General features: G+C 37.3%; 1 protein-coding gene and 1 long non-coding RNA gene across 2 annotated transcripts in view; one reads left to right on the top strand and one right to left on the bottom strand.

The window, feature by feature from the left end:
• Positions 1 to 17,333, top strand: part of PRDX4 (peroxiredoxin 4) — a 24,335-nt gene extending 7,002 nt beyond the window's left edge. The window contains exons 3-8 of the mRNA XM_081794248.1: positions 338 to 455; positions 3,791 to 3,907; positions 6,557 to 6,679; positions 11,029 to 11,159; positions 12,172 to 12,206; positions 17,221 to 17,333. Of these exons, the coding sequence (XP_081650374.1) occupies positions 338 to 455; positions 3,791 to 3,907; positions 6,557 to 6,679; positions 11,029 to 11,159; positions 12,172 to 12,206; positions 17,221 to 17,271 (575 nt within the window). The 3' untranslated portion in view covers positions 17,272 to 17,333. The remainder of the gene's footprint in view (positions 1 to 337; positions 456 to 3,790; positions 3,908 to 6,556; positions 6,680 to 11,028; positions 11,160 to 12,171; positions 12,207 to 17,220) is intronic.
• On the bottom strand, positions 1,689 to 16,145 carry LOC145714611 (uncharacterized). Its single transcript, XR_014136912.1, has 3 exons — positions 16,001 to 16,145; positions 4,064 to 4,284; positions 1,689 to 2,343 (listed from the first exon to the last, which is right to left on the bottom strand). It is a non-coding gene; the product is annotated as an uncharacterized LOC145714611 (long non-coding RNA).

The raw sequence follows: 17,333 nt of genomic DNA, 5'->3' as shown, positions 1-17,333 counted from the left end.
TACGCTCATCATTATCTTGGACAGTTACGAGACCACTGCTAGATCTTGCAGATTTAAAGTGTTAATAAAAGGGTACATGCATTACTATATCACCAATTTGCTTTTTATTATCTTCATCATGACATTTCAATGTAATTAGTTTCCTTTGTAATTCTATATATTTTGTTTTATGCATTCAATAACACTGTTCTTAGAAAAAGTCCATAAGCTTCACCAGACTGCTAAAGAGGTCCAAAGGTTTAGAATCCTTGATTTTTAGTAATTTCCTGAAGATGTCTTTCTGTCCTCTCACCAATTTTCTCATTGTTCTAGAACTTCATATCTTTTTCTTTCTTAGTTTCCAAGCCAGCGCCTTATTGGGAAGGAACAGCTGTGATAAATGGAGAGTTCAAGGAGCTCAAGTTAACTGACTATCGTGGGAAATACCTGGTTTTTTTCTTCTACCCCCTTGATTTGTAAGTAATACAGGTACAAGTAGTAAAACGTCAGTCATTATCAATCATTATTCGAGGACATCAAATAGAAATTATTTAATTTAGCTCTTGGTTCTTAAAAGGCAAGCCAAGATGAATTTTTTTCAAGAAGGTAACATCTGCCATGTATTTCAGACCCATAACCCACTGACCCCAATACGTTATACTTAAATCTACATGATTGTGTTATCGTAACGTAATCATTAAAGAAAGGAAAGCTTCAATTATATTCATTAAGTTATACATACTAAGGCAAGAAAATGAATATTTTAGAAAGCAATTAATAACTAGACTCATGCCACAAGTCTGTTTAATGTATCTCTGTTAACTAGAAAATTGGCCCTTTACAATGATGATGCCATTTAACTATGATTTTATAATATTTATTCTTTGCTGTGTATACTGCTTTCCTGTGATTTGAATATTTTCCTGAAAATACTGCATATGCCTGAGGAATAATGCCTACTAATATAAATTATGGTTATTGGGGGGGATTTTCTCTTTAACTCTGACATTGAGTACTTTTTAGATAGAAAGTTGACTCAAATACTCTTTACAGCTATAGTCTTATCAATGATATAATTTTATCTGGAGTGTTTTTCAAATTCCATGAAAGTGAAGATACCAAAAAGAGAGTTGTCCTGAGTTTATCTTTTTCCTGTTTGAATATATTTTTTGGTTACAAAAAGTAGAAGTTTCTTCTGTCTTTGCCACTGTATATTAAGGTATTTTTTCCATTAGGACTAATCTAGAACTATATAAATAAAACCTTAACCTTACAGGGAGGATGTATTTCAGCTCATCTCTATAGGTGGTCCCTAGGCCACAGGTCGGCAAACTTTTTCTATACTGGGCCACGTAGAAAATATTTTAGTCTTGTGATCTCTATTGCAACTACTCAGCTTTGTCATTGTAGCACAAAAAACAGCCATTGACTACATATAAATGAATGAATATTGTCTTCTATTGAAAGTTTATTTACAAAAAATAAGATAAGCTGGATTTGGCCTGTTGACTGAAGTTTGCTGACCCCTTCTGTAATCCAAATAGGAAAAATTCTCAGGAAAATTAGTACATTGAGAATAAAACAAGTCATAAATCTGGATAATACATAATCTTGTAAATTAGTAAGAACTTTCTTCTTTCTAATCAATTTGTATTGTGGCCTGACTAGCTACAATGTATGATGTAACTTAATTTCTAATAGAAGCCAGAAGTAGAAATTTTGATATATAAAAATGATAGGCCTACTAAATTCATGTTCTAAAACGAATAAGTTAACACATCTGTTGAATATATATGACGCTACACGTGAATTTTGAAATTAGTCTAACACAGCAGACAAATATCCTCTGTTTCTGCCAGTGTTACTTAAAACCCCATAATGAATAAGACATATAGAACATGATGTTACCAATGGCCTTCTGGGGCAAAGAGCTAAGATCATTTTTTTCTGTTTCTATCTAATGCCAGATCGGGCCTGGTTAGAAAGGAAGAATTCTCGGGCATTTGCCACAATCTGCAAGCACAGAAGTCATATATGTAACCCTTCAGTTTTCAGTCAGAACTTTTTCTCTGTCTTCACTAAGAAGTTGAATAAATGTGTCTCTACATAGCATTTCTTTGAATAATAGGAAGGAAAGCCGGGGCTGACCGTACCTACCTTTTGGAATATGTTAAAAATACATGTCATAGGAGCGCCTGGGTGGCTCAGTCAGTTGACCATCCAACTCTTGGTTTCGGCTCAGGTCATGATCTCGTAGTTCATGGGTTCGAGCCCTCCGTCAGGCTCTGCACACTGCAGAGCCTGCTTGGGATTCTCTCTCTCCCTCTCTCTCTGCCCCTTCCCTGCTCGTGCTGTCTCCTGTGTCTAAATAAATAAATAAATACTTTCAAAACAATACATATCAGGGTGCCTGGGTGGCACAGTCAATCATCCGACTTTAGCTCAGGTCATGATCTCACGGTTTGTGGGTTCAAGCTCCACGTCAGGCTCTAAACTGTCAGAGAGCCTACTTCGGATTCTGTGTCTCCCTCTCTCTCTGCCCCTTCCCCACTTGTGCTTCTCTCTCTCAAAAATAAAAAATTTAAAAAATATATATATCTTAGCCCAGGTTTCCAGAGACATCATCTACATTAGAACTGTCTGCTTTGCATGTGGCAGTTCTACATTTGAACAACTGAAACATTTGAAAAGCCTGTTTTGGGCTGTGGTAGGAATTTGTCCCCTAAGTCTGTGTTCTTCCAACTTTCTTGACCACGACACACAGTATGAAATACAGTTTTCGTTGCCGCCCAATACACTCCATGTACATACAGGGTAACATTCAGTCTGTAAGCACCAGTACAGCCATGCTTATTACAGTACTGAAACACTTCCGTACCAGATGGTAAATAGCCACTTTTCCAGTCCCCTCCCACCTGGTCCCTTCAAGAAACCTCCAGAGCTAAAGCCAACTTTGAGTTAAGGTTATTAAATATTTTTAATATCACTCCTGAACACATATATGCACTTGTACATACATATGTTTCATAACACCCTTACTGTATATAGTATATTCTCGTATTTTCTATTCCACTTTTTTAAAATGTTAGTTAGAACTCAGTAAATTGGCTTAAGTATTCCCTACCATGGTTTGGAAAATACTACCCTGAGATAATATTCTCTAAACATGCCCTTCTGACAACAGGATGGGGAGACAGGGTAGAAGAGGACCTTATCAAGAAAGGGAGGGGGATGGAAGAGATTTCCTCATCTCTAAAATAAACATCATGCATCTAGCTCATAGGGGTGGTATAGAAATATTTAAAAAAGGGAATGATGTAAAATTTGTATACATTTTTGAAAGCTATAAGGCACTATATAAATCATTGTTAAATAAAAGCAAATGAAGGGAGAGGAGGTGCTGCCGTAAGGGAAAAGGGGATATTGGTTGACCACCAATCCATTAGGTTATAAAAATACAGTTCATTGAGATGTAATTGGGAACTCTGCAATATACTTTTCTTAATTAAATGATATGTGATCAAATGACAGTCTTTTAGACAGCTGCATCTTGACAGTGTTCATATATAAAAATTGGTTTTTGTAAGATTTTATTTGTTTAAGTAATCTCTCCACCCAATGTGGGGTTCGAACTCACAACTGTGACATTCAGAGTTGCGTGCTCTACCAACAGAGCCAGCCAAGCACCCCTGAAGTTGTTCTTAATATGTGTTTTTATATGCTAAAGGTGTTTATAACAACTAAGTCATTTGAAACTTTAGGTACATGCGTATTTTGAGAATACCGATATATATATTTTTTTAACTTTCAGCACTTTTGTGTGTCCAACTGAAATCATCGCCTTTGGTGACAGAATTGAAGAATTCAGATCTATCAACGCTGAAGTCGTAGCATGCTCTGTCGATTCACAGTTTACCCATTTGGCCTGGTCAGTATCTTACACTTAGATTTGTAGGAAAAGGAATGGATTTACTTTTAAATTATGGGCAGACAACTCTTAATGTGACAGGAATATAGTTATCAGTTTGGAAGTAGAATTATCTGAGAGCTGCGAGTTCAATGAAGTTATGGTAAAAGTGCTTACGGATTTTATAGGACATTTCCAGAGTGGAAAAAAAAAGTTCATTGCAGGGGCACCTGGGTGGCTCAGTCGGTTAAGCGTCCAACTTCCACTCAGGTCATGATCTCATAGTTTGTGACTTGGAGCCCCGCATCGGGCTCTGTGCTGACAGCACAGAGCTTGGAGCCTGCTTCAGATTCTGTGTCTCCCCGTCTCTCTCTTCCCCTCCTCCACTCACGCTCTCTCTCTGAAAAATAAATAAACATTAAAAAAATTTTTTCTTTAAATAAAAAAGTTCAGTGCAAAAGACATAATATCCATATGGTTTCAGCAGATATCCAATGGTTTCAGCAGAAACCACTGAAATGTATGATTACTTTATTATGACAAACTGGGTAGCCTTAAACTGGAAGAAAAAAAATTCTTTATAATTCCATTTTTCTCTTATATAGTTGTCTAATACTAAGTCAAACTCAAAATAGTTTTTATAATTATTTTTCAAGAAGCAATGATTTTCTTGATTTTGTAAATAATTTTTTAATTCATTAAATGTGAAAAGGTGTTTCACCTAATTAATTGCAAAGAATTGTAAATTAAAATGACAAGAGGGGCACCTGAGTGGCTCAGTCGGTTAAGCGGCCGACTTCGGCTCAGGTCATGATCTCGTGGTCCGTGGGTTCGAGCCCCACGTCAGGCTCTGTGCTGACAGCTCAGAGCCTGGAGCCTGTTTCAGATTCTGTGTCTCCCTCTCTCTGACCCTCCCCCGTTCATGCTTTGTCTCTCTCTGTCTCAAAAATAAATAAACGTCAAAAAAAAAATTTTTTTTTAAACAAAAAAAAAAAAAATGACAAGAGATGCCATTTTTTTCCCTGATTGGCCAAGATTTCAAATATTGAAAAATGTCATCCAGTGATGACAAAGGTGTCATTCTTTTCCCACACACACAGTAGGTTTAGCATTTCTGGAGAGCAATTAGGCAGTATGTTTTACAAGCTGAAATGTGTGTGTTTATGTGAATTTTGCATGTCCAAAATTCTGTGCACAAAATTTTATGCACAATAAAGATGGTACAGAAATATTTTTGGTTTTAAAAGTTAATATTCAATTCATTAAAGTGAAAAATTCAAAACATCTTTTTCTGTATTTATAATTATATATACACATATATAACTGAAATATTAATTGGTGCAGGAGCTACAATTTATATTTTCTTAAGTAATTATCTCAAGTATTTTTAAATGCAGTTACATATTTAATATATTTTATTTCCTTTATCTCAACTTTGAGATAAAACTTCCAAAACTTAAGTAATAATTCTTGCAAATATATTTTAAATCCTTTTAAAATGTTTCTTGGGGCACCTGGGTGACTCAGTCGGTTAAGTGTCCTACTTCAGCTCAGGTCGTGATCTCACGGTCCATGAGTTCGAGCCCTACGTCAGGCTCTGTGCTGACAGCTTAGAGCCTGGAGCCTGCTTCAGATTCTGTGTCTCCCTCTCTCTCTGCCCCACCCCTTCTTGCTCTCTCTCTCTCTCTCTCTCTCAAAAATAAACAAACATTGAAAAAAATACTTAAAATGTTTCTTTACAATTTATAAACTGAATAAAATTTCACATTACACATTTTCAATAGGAATCACAAAGCGAAAACCATGGGTTTAATTTGCTTTGTCACTTCTGTAGTAATTCTAAATCTTTGTAGGTTCCAACACAAATCCACTAAGGAAAAAGTTATGTCATCCCAAATAATTTGGCATTGGTTTCTCAAGGAATTTGGGGGGATGCAGTCTCAGCTGGATAGGATTCATATTAACCAGAAATTTCTACTTGGGTATCAGAACTGGGGCTGCAGACATCTGAAGCAGTATTTCCCTGTTTTCCAGCTGCTATGTCAGTGCCTTCCCATTGGGACACCAGCCGACTTTCCCTGGTTTCAAAAGAATACTTAAAAAAAAAAAAAAATACCTAAATCTGAAGGTTGATGTGTCTGACTTTGTAACTAACTTACTTTGCTGCTTCAAATGGACTTTGCATTTCTTTGTGTCTAAGAATATTAAAATATTATCTAGTTTTATTGTTCTTCTCAAGGTTTTGTCTTGTGATCACAATTCTAAGGTTATACTTAGGACAGTGTATATCCTTTGATCCATCAGTTCCTCTTCTAGGAATTAATCAGACAGGTGTACAAAGCTGAGAATACAGAAATGTTTCCGGCAGTGTTTATAAAAGCAGAAGAAAAACTGAAACAGTTTAAATGTCTACCAATATAGATAAATAAAAAACACTGTGTCAACACATTAAAAATGTGATATGTATCTCCATATTTAGTGTTTAAAAGAAATGAATATATTAACTGGGGAGTAAAGGCAAAAAATAGAATGTATATTAGCCTGTTTTCATTAGAGAAAGAATGTGTGTGTTGTGCGTTCATTCATTTGTATGTGTCTGCAGAGAAAGAGTGCTGTTTGGATACATGCCATTTGCTTAGCTCTGAGAGGTAAATGTTCTGTTTGTTACAGGATTAATACCCCTCGAAGACAAGGAGGACTTGGGCCAATAAAGATTCCGCTTCTTTCAGATCTGAATCATCAAATCTCAAAGGACTATGGCGTATATCTGGAGGACTCAGGCCACACTCTTAGGTACCTTTCAGTGGTTTTATATTAGGACAAATCCAAATATATTTGTAATCCTCCTTAAAATGGAGTTAGAAGATGCAAGGCAAGAAGTATTATTTGCTCTATTTGCAAAAATGTTGTAGTGTTTTAAAATAATTGGCGAGTGCCCTACTTAAACTCTGTGAGTTATCATAGACTGTTAGAGCTGGAAGCTCTGTCATTTCACAGATAAACAGATTCATAGAATTCTGTGAACTTAGCCAAAGTTAAATAATTAATGGCAGAGCCCACACTTGAACCCCAGTACCCAAACTCCTTATCTGTTTCTTTCTCCTCTTTTCTATTTCTAAAATGACGCCAGTAATGGTTTTTCCAAATACAAGTATCATAGTATTCAGCAGACTTGTGCCTTGAGGAGTGGGAAAAATTAAGAAAACACCACTGTAAGTCTTTGAAAAAAGGGCAACTTTAGAACAGCTGTGATTTTGTTATAATTATAGTTTCAATTTGCGTTGCAGTGAGAATAGTTTCTTTTTTAAAATGTTTATGTGAAGATGTCAGTATTTTATAATCCTCTGTTTTTTATAACAGCTTTATGGAGATCTAATTCACACACAACTCACCCATCTAAAGCATTCCGGGGTTTCTAGTATACCCAGAGAGTTGTGCAGCCATCACTACAGTCAATTTTAGAACATTTGCATTAATCTAAAAAGAAACCCCACACCCCTTAGCAGTTATTCTCCCTTTCCCCAGTCCCCCCACCCTGGCCCTGGGCAGCCAACCACTTACCTACTTCATGTCTCTGTGGTTGCCTCTTCTGGACATTTCATATAAATGGAATCCTACACTGTGTGCTTTTTTATGACTATCCTCTTTCACTTAGCACAATGTTTCCAAGGTTCCTTCATATTATATCATGTGTCACTACCAATAGTTTCTTTTTTTCTACTCGCTAAGCCTTTAATATTTTCTCCTTTCATAGTTTATTATTAAGTTAATTCACAGAAAGTAAAATGCCACTAAAAAGATTGAAGCTGTTTTAAAATTTGGAATTATTTGGGGGCGCCTGGGTGGCTCAGTCGGTTGAGTGTCCGACTTCGGCTCAGGTCATGATCTTACAGTTCGTGAGTTCGAGCCCGTGTCAGGCTCTGTGCTGACAGCTCGGAGCCTGGAGGCTGCTTCAGATTCTGTGTCTCTCTCTCTCTCTGCCCCTCCCCGGCTCCTGCCCGCTCGCTCACTAGCTCTCTCTCTCTCAAAAATAAACATTCAAAAATTTTTTTTTTAATTTGGAATTCTTTGAATACTAACCGAGTAAAATTATCTAATACTAGCTATTTTGTAGTTTCTTTTTACATTTTTTATTTTCATCAAAGAAATACATGCACATAGTTTTTAAAAGTCAGGGGGCGCCTGGGTGGCTCAGTCGGTTAAGCGTCCGACTTCGGCTCAGGTCATGATCCCACGGTCCGTGAGTTTGAGCCCCGCGTCAGGCTCTGTACTGACAGCTCAGAGCCTGGAGCCCGTTTCGGATTCTGTGTCTCCCTCTCTCTCTGACCCTCCCCTGTTCATGCTCTGTCTCGCTCTGTCTCTCTCTGTCTCAAAAATAAACGTTAAAAAAAATTTTTTTTTAAAAAGTCAGATTGTCTTTTTTGTTTGTTCATTTTTGAGAGAGAGAGAGCATGAGCCGGGGAAGGGCAGAGAGAGAGGGAGACACAGAATCTGAAGCAGGCTTCAGGCTCTGAGCTGTCAGCACAGAGCCCTATGCGAGGCTCAAACCCACGAATCATGAGATCATGACCTGAGCCGAAGTTAGACGCTCACTGACTGAACCACCCAAGCACCCCAAAAGTCAGATTGTCTTAAGCAACAATCCCCTCCCTACTCCTAGTGCTGCTTCTGGAGGAAACTGCTTTCAATTCTTTAGCTACTGCTTTTACTATTTATCTCCATACTTCCAACTCCTGTAGTTTTTCTGAATTTATCAATTTTGACATTATTTATAATGGTAAATAGTACTTTCTTACACCATCCCCAAACTTATCTTTCCGTGTAATATGTGGTAATTGTGGATTAAGCCAGTATTTATTTTTTTTTATATAAGTATTATTCACTGCTAAGCTCTTAAGTGTAGTGTCCAAGGGTTTACATTTCCCTTCTAGTAAACTTTTTGTTATTTTATTGTGGCTAATAAACTACTACTTTTTTGTTTCATTCATTTAGTTTTCTATATACCTATCACTAATTCTTCCTAAACTTCCCGGCTAGTTGTAACCACTCTAAATACTACATATTTCATGTCATTTGTTTTTCCTGGAAACCTCCATCCTCCTGTTCCAGTTCAGACTGACCACTCTATAGACCTGCTCCACAGCTGCTGTCGTAGCGCTTTGCACACCAGCATCCTGGGAATTTGCTTCACTTCTTCTCTGTTGGATGCCCACTTTTTAGGCTCCCATGCCTGACTTCTTTGTTTAATCCCTCTTTTTTTGCTGAAGCACATCCTCATAGCTTCCTAATAAAAGGTCATTGGACCGGCGCCTGGGTGGCTCAGTTGATCGAGCATCTGACTTTGGCTCAGATCAAGATCTCACGGTTCATGGGTTTGAGCCCTGCATCAGGCTGTGTGCTGACAGCTCGGAGCCTGGAGCCTGTTTCGGATTCTGTGTCTCCCTCTCTCTCTGCCCCTCCCCCGCTCACACTCTGTCTCTGTCTCTCTCTCTAAAATAAATAAACATTAAAAAATATTTTTAAAAAGGTCATTAGAAGGTAAAATACTTGAGGACTTCCATGCCTGAAAATGTTTTTATTCTGCTCTTGTGCTTGATTAACAATTTCACTAGGTATAGAATTCTAGATTGAAAGACATTTGAAAGCATTGCCCTGCTACCTTTAGTTTCTGAGGTTCTTATTGAGATACATATTGTCATTTTAATTTCTGATTTTTTTATAAAAATGACCTATCTGTTCTCTGAGGAAGAGACATATGTATATATTATACCAAATATGGCAAATGTCTTAGTCTCAAAGTCTACAAAAGATAAAAATTCGCAAAATTAAAAGAGAAAACAGAACTCGAATTTGCTACCAAAGAAAGGGCAGATTTGTTTCTCTGTGGTGTGTGTTGGTATGATGTACGTTACAGAAGTAAGCTCAAAATTTCAGCTCAGGCTCACTTACTTCAGAATAGACTTCATCACCATTGACAACCGTTTTCTACCGTAAAAGTAGCTACACGAAAGAACACCCATATGAATAGTAGTTAATAGTTTTGTCCCCACATTTGGCCAAGTTGACCTAGTCCAAGGAGACGGAGCTATAGTTAGTTCAGACTTCCTGGTGCTCATTAAAAGAATGTATTGTAGGATAAGCAGGAACATTTTAGTTATGTTTAATATGATTTTGAAATAAAGTTTCATGTAAGAGATATATAATTCTGTATATTTCTATTAAAAATAGTTGTTATTGGGGCGCCTGGGTGGCTCAGTCGGTTAAGCGTCCGACTTCAGCTCAGGTCACGATCTCGCAGTCCGCGAGTTTGAGCCCCGCGTCGGGCTCTGGGCTGATGGCCCAGAGCCTGGAGCCTGCTTCCGATTCTGTGTCTCCCTCTCTCTCTGCCCCTCCCCCGTTCATGCTGTGTGTCTCTCTGTCTCAAAAATAAATGTTAAAAAAAATAGTTATTATTTTTAATACTCGTACACAATTAGCCCTACTAACCTGAGATCTTTCTCTAAACCAAGTATTGGGTTGTAATCCATACTGACTGAAATAAAGACGATAGTCCTTTGGAAATTTTTGTTTTTCTCTAGTCTGCTTTAACTCTTGCAACACCACTCCATTTCGGCAGGTCTTTTAGGTTAAACTATTCAATTATTCCCTAGGCCATTAAAGTGAGTCACACATATAGAGATTTAGAGGGAAAGGTAACTTTGGTGACTTTGTCTTTTTCCACCATTGAAAAAGGAAATACAAAGATGTTCTAAAGAGTCAGAGATAAGAAAGATGGATCACACCTTCACCCAGAGGAAGACTTTGCTATGTAATTTCATAATCTCACTTACAGTGCAGTAAAATCCCAAACCTAGTACTTGTGAAGATTCGACTAGAAATACAACAGTCCATTTCAAAGACAAAAACAAATTTCTAAAGCTACCATTTAACAATGATAATCCCAAATTATACAGTAGGTAAGTGTGGGGGGTAGGGGGGTGCTGTATTTGCCTGTGTTTTTTGTACCAGTCAGGAAGATAGGTAGCATGTTATTGGTTCTGTATAACATCCTTCTGTGTGGATGGCACAGGGATTCACATGAACTAATACTTGTCTTAATTGAGATTAAATGACCTCACCTGTACCACTCTTGTGTCTTACAGAGGCCTTTTCATTATTGATGACAAAGGGATCCTAAGACAAATTACTCTGAATGACCTTCCTGTGGGAAGATCAGTGGATGAGACACTGCGTTTGGTTCAAGCATTCCAGTACACTGACAAACATGGAGAAGGTACCCTTTCCTTCTAAACATCTTAGCCTTTTGATTTTTTCATTTGAGAGATTATGGCATGATTAATTTTGTTTCTTACTCAGAAAGTAATGTGGATGGTTCCAAAGTCTTCTGATTGTTTTCAAATTATTACCTGATATTTTGAGCAGATCCATTTATTACTTAAAGTGCTTTTAGAAAAATATCGCTAATATATTCTACTTACAGGGTAAAATGCAAAAATATTCATTACTTGCACGGTCCTTTTGGATGTGCTCAAAAAGAAAAGTTTCTGCTACTGCAATTTTTCAAATTAAGTTTCTGTAAACTTTAAAATGTGCCTGTCTGACAATATTTAGTAATACAGGTTTTATTTTCATGTTTACATGATTTGATTTAGCTTTTTTCCTCAGCTATTCGGTATCATACCAGTAATCTAGAAGTTTATCCTTTCACTGCACGTGTTTGCAGTAGCTAAATAGAAAAGGTCAGATTTTGCTAAAGTGGAACATATGTTACACATTCCTTTCCAAAGTGTAACTCAGTGCCTGGATAAGGGTGCATTTCACAGAAAGGGGAAATCCCACTTTCCTAGTAATTTTAAACTCTCATTTGGCAAACAGCAAATTATGACATCACTACAAAATACTGCAGAAAACAGAAGAGAAGCTTATATTGGAAGTTTCTGTAAATTCAGAGAAATTTTTGCCATGCCCCAACCTTTCAGTTCACCAGATTCCCAAACCTTCCAACTTTATTAGAGGAATGCTCAATTTGGTTTCTTATAGTGTACATGTAACTAGAAAAAATTGGCAAAAATGGAAATAGATGAGCTACCTGCTTATAAACTCCGTGACTGAAATTCCTTGGTGCAAACAGGTAAGCTAACAGTAGTCAGGTGTTCAGTGGCCTAGAAATGTTCTCATTATTATAGGCTCCATTTTCAGTTTCATTTTGGAAAAACAAAAGCCAAGAGTTGTGAAGAGAAGTGAAATCTGTTTTTAACCTTTTTGCCAATTTTTGTTCCTTTCAGTCTGTCCTGCTGGTTGGAAACCAGGTAGTGAAACAGTAAGTCAAACTTTCTGTTAAGGGGATAGCTGGGGGGAAAAAAAATGCCAACCTTACAGTAATCTCTCCTTGTAATAGAACTGTCTTGATTTTGTAAATGAAGTAAATATTAATAGACAGAAATCATAAGAGTACAGGCATTCTTTGGACTATAGAGAGAGTGGCTGAAACTGGAGAAAGCAGAATACATGATTTAATGCTATGAATTTTAAAGCCAAGTATCCAGAGAAATACACCATCAAAAAAAGGGAACAGTGGAGACCTGGTAGAATAAATTCAGAGGTCTTAGAGATCATAAATGGAATTTCTTGCTACACATTATGGGCAAAGAAAATAGTCACAAGCAAAACCTTTCTGTCTATAGTAAAAACTTTTGAGAAAATCTGGCTTAAATAACATTGAAGCTAATGCTTCTCTCCTTATCATTTGAAGGAAGATCGAAACAGGTATATCCTTACATTTAGGGAGGCTATAAAATTTATAGACAATCCCTGAAGTAGTCTCTGGCCAAAATAAAATTTGGACACTTGTCTGAACTGTTTTAAAATAACATGTTTATCTACTAAAGATCAACAGTTGTATACAAACTGTAGTTAGGAAACTGACAAATACTAGAGCATTGGAGGAAGAAATCATTATCTTAGGATAAAAGAAAAATACAGATCCGTAAAACTTTCTTCTTTAGTACACCAACAAAAAAGTACTATTCATCCTAGACAATGAGAGGTAGAAATTCACTCTATAACCTAACTCAGATTGAGTAAAGTAACATTTCACTGATTTTGAACCTGTTTTTGATGGGTTTGCAAAACAGCATTACCTTTGGGGATCAGAGTTAATGTTATAGTACAAATTTATTTACAGTACAATTTATTTACACAGATCTGATGGATGTCAAAGATAGATATGAAATTAGGCATTAAAGGTACTTTGAGCACTAGGTACTTTAGTCATCAGGTTAGTTTACAGTTATTGATTGTGAGGCTTACAGATAGAAATATGAATCAGAAGCTTCAGGTGTCACCTGAGAAGCCTTAGAAAGCATTTCTGGATGGATTTTCAAAGTAGGGGGCATGTTCCCCTGGACCTGTAGCAAAGCCAACAGTGAGTGATGACTAACATCACCGTCAATCACAGGCGTGTACTGAGATCAGCAAGAACTTCCAAGAAGTACAAATTAACTACGAAGGTATTAGAGGATGAGTATTTTACATTTCAGAAAACATACTGACTATCCACTTGATCAAGTTTTAGAGGGTCCACAAACCCTCTGAGAATGTGATAAAAACCATGAGTTATGTTATCACATACTGTGTTCGGGCATTCTTTTTTTATTCTCAGCTTTATTGAGACATATTTGACGAATAGAATTATATATATTTAAACTGTATGAGTGATGATTTGATATATGCATACATTGTGAAATTATTACCACAGTCTGCCTAATTAACAAATCCATCACCTCACAAGATAACCTTCTTTCGTGTGTGGTGAAAACGCTTAAGGTCTACCCTCTTAGCAAATTTCAGGTACACAAAACAGTATTACTAACTATAGTCACTGTGTTGCATATTACATTTTTAGAACTTATCTTAAAACTGAAGGCTTGTACCCTTCAGCTGGCATCCCCCCATTTCCCCCACCCCCAGCCCAACAACCACAATTCTACTCTGATTCTACAAGCGTTCTTTGAACAGACATTTCTGGAGCACCTGCTGTATGGCAACTATTCAAACTATTACAATGAGCAGATGGTATTTATTAGTGAATACCGTAGCCAAAGTCCACCCTTGGAGTTACATTCTAATCCTAATTTTAGATTATGGCAAATGCTTTGAGAAACACGATGATGAGAGTTGATGGGGTAGTGTCTGGCCTGGGGGATTAAGTGGTCAGGAAAGACTTCAAAGATGAAATTTAAGTTGAAACGTGAGTGAACAGACGGAGTGAGTGAAGCATAGAGCGGTGCAGAAAGAAAAGCAAGGGCAAGGCCTTGAGGCCAGGAACCAGCTTAGCATGTTCAGGAAACATAAAGAGGGCCTGTGTGGCAGGAATTGGGTGGGCTGCAGGGAAGGAAATAGGGACACCGGTGTCACATGCCATGGAGAATTGGAACACAGCGAAGTAAGTGACAAATGTGTCCTCTTTGGTGACTGTGGTGAGGGTGGCAGCTAGTTTGGGGTAGTTTTGAAAAGAGATGAATTTTTCCTGTGTCCCCATCAGTTCTCGCCTGTGTACCGCACAGGCCGCCTGATGGGTTGCCCTGACCTCAGGTTCTCTTCCCCCTAGAGCATGTCGCTCTCTAAAGCAGACTCTTTTAGCAGCCCTCCAGGACTCGTGGGCCCAACTTCACATACTTGGCATTGTTCTTATCTAGCAGCCTGTCGCAGGCCCTCTTCCCTACAGTGCACGCACGCATGCACACTGTGCTCCCGTGGTGTGCCACCACTCAGTGTGTCCCAAAATAAGCCCTGCTTTCTCACACCTGTGTGCCTTTGCTCATCTCTTTAGCCTGGAATAGCTTCTCCCTTCTCTAAATTATTCTCGTCTTTCAAGACCCACATAAATGCCACCTTCACTCTGACGCCTTCCTTGATGCCATCTCAGCCTCCATTCAGTCACGGCCTGTGTCATACGTGATCATATTGTGCGTTGCAGCAAAAGCTGTCGTGTACACGCACATCTTCCCCACATGGTTGTACAAGCCTCAAAGGCGGGAACTTTAATGCCCTTATCCTTGTACACCCCACTGCCCAGCACACTACTGGCACAGAGTAGTTATTCTACAAGTACTTACAGATTGAATTTAAATGCAGAGACGTTATATATTGGCAAACACAGAATACTTGAAATGATGCCTGAAAAACTAGGTAATATTTATTATATGCTGAAGAAAAATTCTGAAGAAAATGCGTATAAACTACAGTAAACTGATTACAGTAGGTTACTTTTTGTACAGAGATAGATGTACTTGACCTGTAACTATCAAATAACATAGTTAATGTGAGGTCAAATTATATTGGAAATTTCAAAAAAATCTAATCTTTTAAGGCTGTGATGCTTTTAAAGAGGGAACATTTTTTTTCTTTCAGAGTGTACATTCACTGAATAGTTATTGAAGGTAATACTTCATGTCGTATTTGAGTATTTTTTTTTTTACTTTGCAGTTTGAGATTCAAAGGTTGCAATTCCAAACCTCCAGAAAATCCATTTGACAGATAGAAAATGTGTAGTATATATACACAATGGAACATTAGTCATAATAAGAATGAAATCTTACCATCTGCAAAAACATGGATGGACCTAGAGGGTATTATGCTAGTGAAAGAAGTCAGAGGAGGACAAATACCGTGAGGTGTGTGTGTGTGTGTGTGTGTGTGTGTGTGTGTGTGTGTAAAATCTAAAAAAAAAAAAAACAAAAAAACAGAAACTCATAGATACAGAGAACTAATGACTGCCAGAGGGGACAGCAGTAGGAGGATGGACAAAATACATGAGGGGGATTAAGAAGTAGTCTTTCAGTTATAAAATAAGTCATGGGGATGAAAAATACAGCATAGGGAATATGTCAGTAATATTGTAACAACTGTGTATGGGGACAGATGGTAACTAGACTTGTAGTGACATTTCATAATGTATATACTGAATCACTATGATATACACGTGAAACTAATACACTAAACTAAATACACTAATAATTTAATACACATACTCTTGTATGTCAATTATTTTTAAGAAAATGAAAAATTAAAAATCCATTTGAACACACTGCTGCCTTTCAGGTTGTGGCATACTCACATTTCATCAGCAGATGACTTTAAAAATACATTAACATCTGGGCGCTTGGGTGGCTCATTCGGTTTAGTGTCTGACTTCAGCTCAGGTCATGATCTCACATTCATGGGTTCAAGTCCCGCATCAGGCTCTGTGCGGACGGCTCTGGAGCCCGCTTCAGATTCTGTGTCTCCCTCTCTCTCTTCCCCTCCCCTGCTTGCACTCTGTCTCTCTTTGTCTCTCAAAAAACAAAAAATAAAACATGAAAAATAAATTTAAAAAAATACATTAACATCTGTAGCCATGCTCTCTTAATGTGTTTGACTTAATTAGATCAAACCTGAAGATGTCATGAAAGCCTGGTGGCCAAGAGAAGATCTGTAAGTAAATTGGGGGATGCTTGAGTACAGATGTTAATTTATTAACAAATTATTTGCCTTTTTGGATAGCTGAGATTAGTAGTTAGGACAAATCCAGTTTTTCCTTATACATGATATAATCTGGGACACAAAAATCATAGTTTATCTTTTTTAGTGAAGAGATGGGCAACTCATGCCAGACTGCTAATGATGCACTTTGGCTTTTAAAATGAGTAATTTGCAAATACCAATTTTAAGAGATGTATGTACCCCTGTGTTCACTGCAATTATTTATAATAGCCACGAAATGAAAGCAACTTAAGTATCCATCAAGAAATGAATGCATAAGGAAGATGTGGTGTGTATAAATACAATGGAATATACTCAGCCATAAAAAAGAATGAAGTCTTTACATTTACAACAACATAGATGGTCCTAGGGGATATTATGCTAGTGAAATAAGTCAGAGAAAGACCAATACCGTGTGGTTTCACTTCTATGTGGACTCTTAAAAAAGCAAAACAAATGAACAAACAAAACCCCAGACTATTAAAAATAGAGACCAAACTGGCAGTTGCCAGAGGGGAGCTGTGTTGGGGGATGGGCAAAATAGATGAAGGGGATTAATTGGTACAAACTTCCAGTTATACAATACATAAATCACAGACATGAAAAGTACAGCACAAGGAATATAGTCTATAACGTAATAATTTCGTGTGATGACAGATGGTAACTAGACCTCTTGTGGGGATCATTTCATAATGTATAAAAATATCAAATCCCTATGGTATATACCTGAAAATAACAGGATACTTTAGATCAATTATACTTCAACAAAAAATAACATTTTTAAAATGAATAATTTGCTTTTCTTTTAACAGATAATTCCAGATCCAGCTGGAAAACTGAAGTATTTTGATAAAGTCAACTGAAAAATACTTCCTCACGTTACCATGCTTGACAATTCTCAGTAAAGCTCACCGTTTTACTACCA

Source organism: Panthera onca, chromosome X (assembly GCF_046562875.1).
Source record: "Panthera onca isolate mPanOnc1 chromosome X, mPanOnc1 haplotype 2, whole genome shotgun sequence".
In the NCBI taxonomy this organism is placed as follows: domain Eukaryota; kingdom Metazoa; phylum Chordata; class Mammalia; order Carnivora; family Felidae; genus Panthera; species Panthera onca.
Note: the sequence above shows the minus strand (reverse complement) of the source record. Positions and strands in the feature narration are given on the sequence as shown.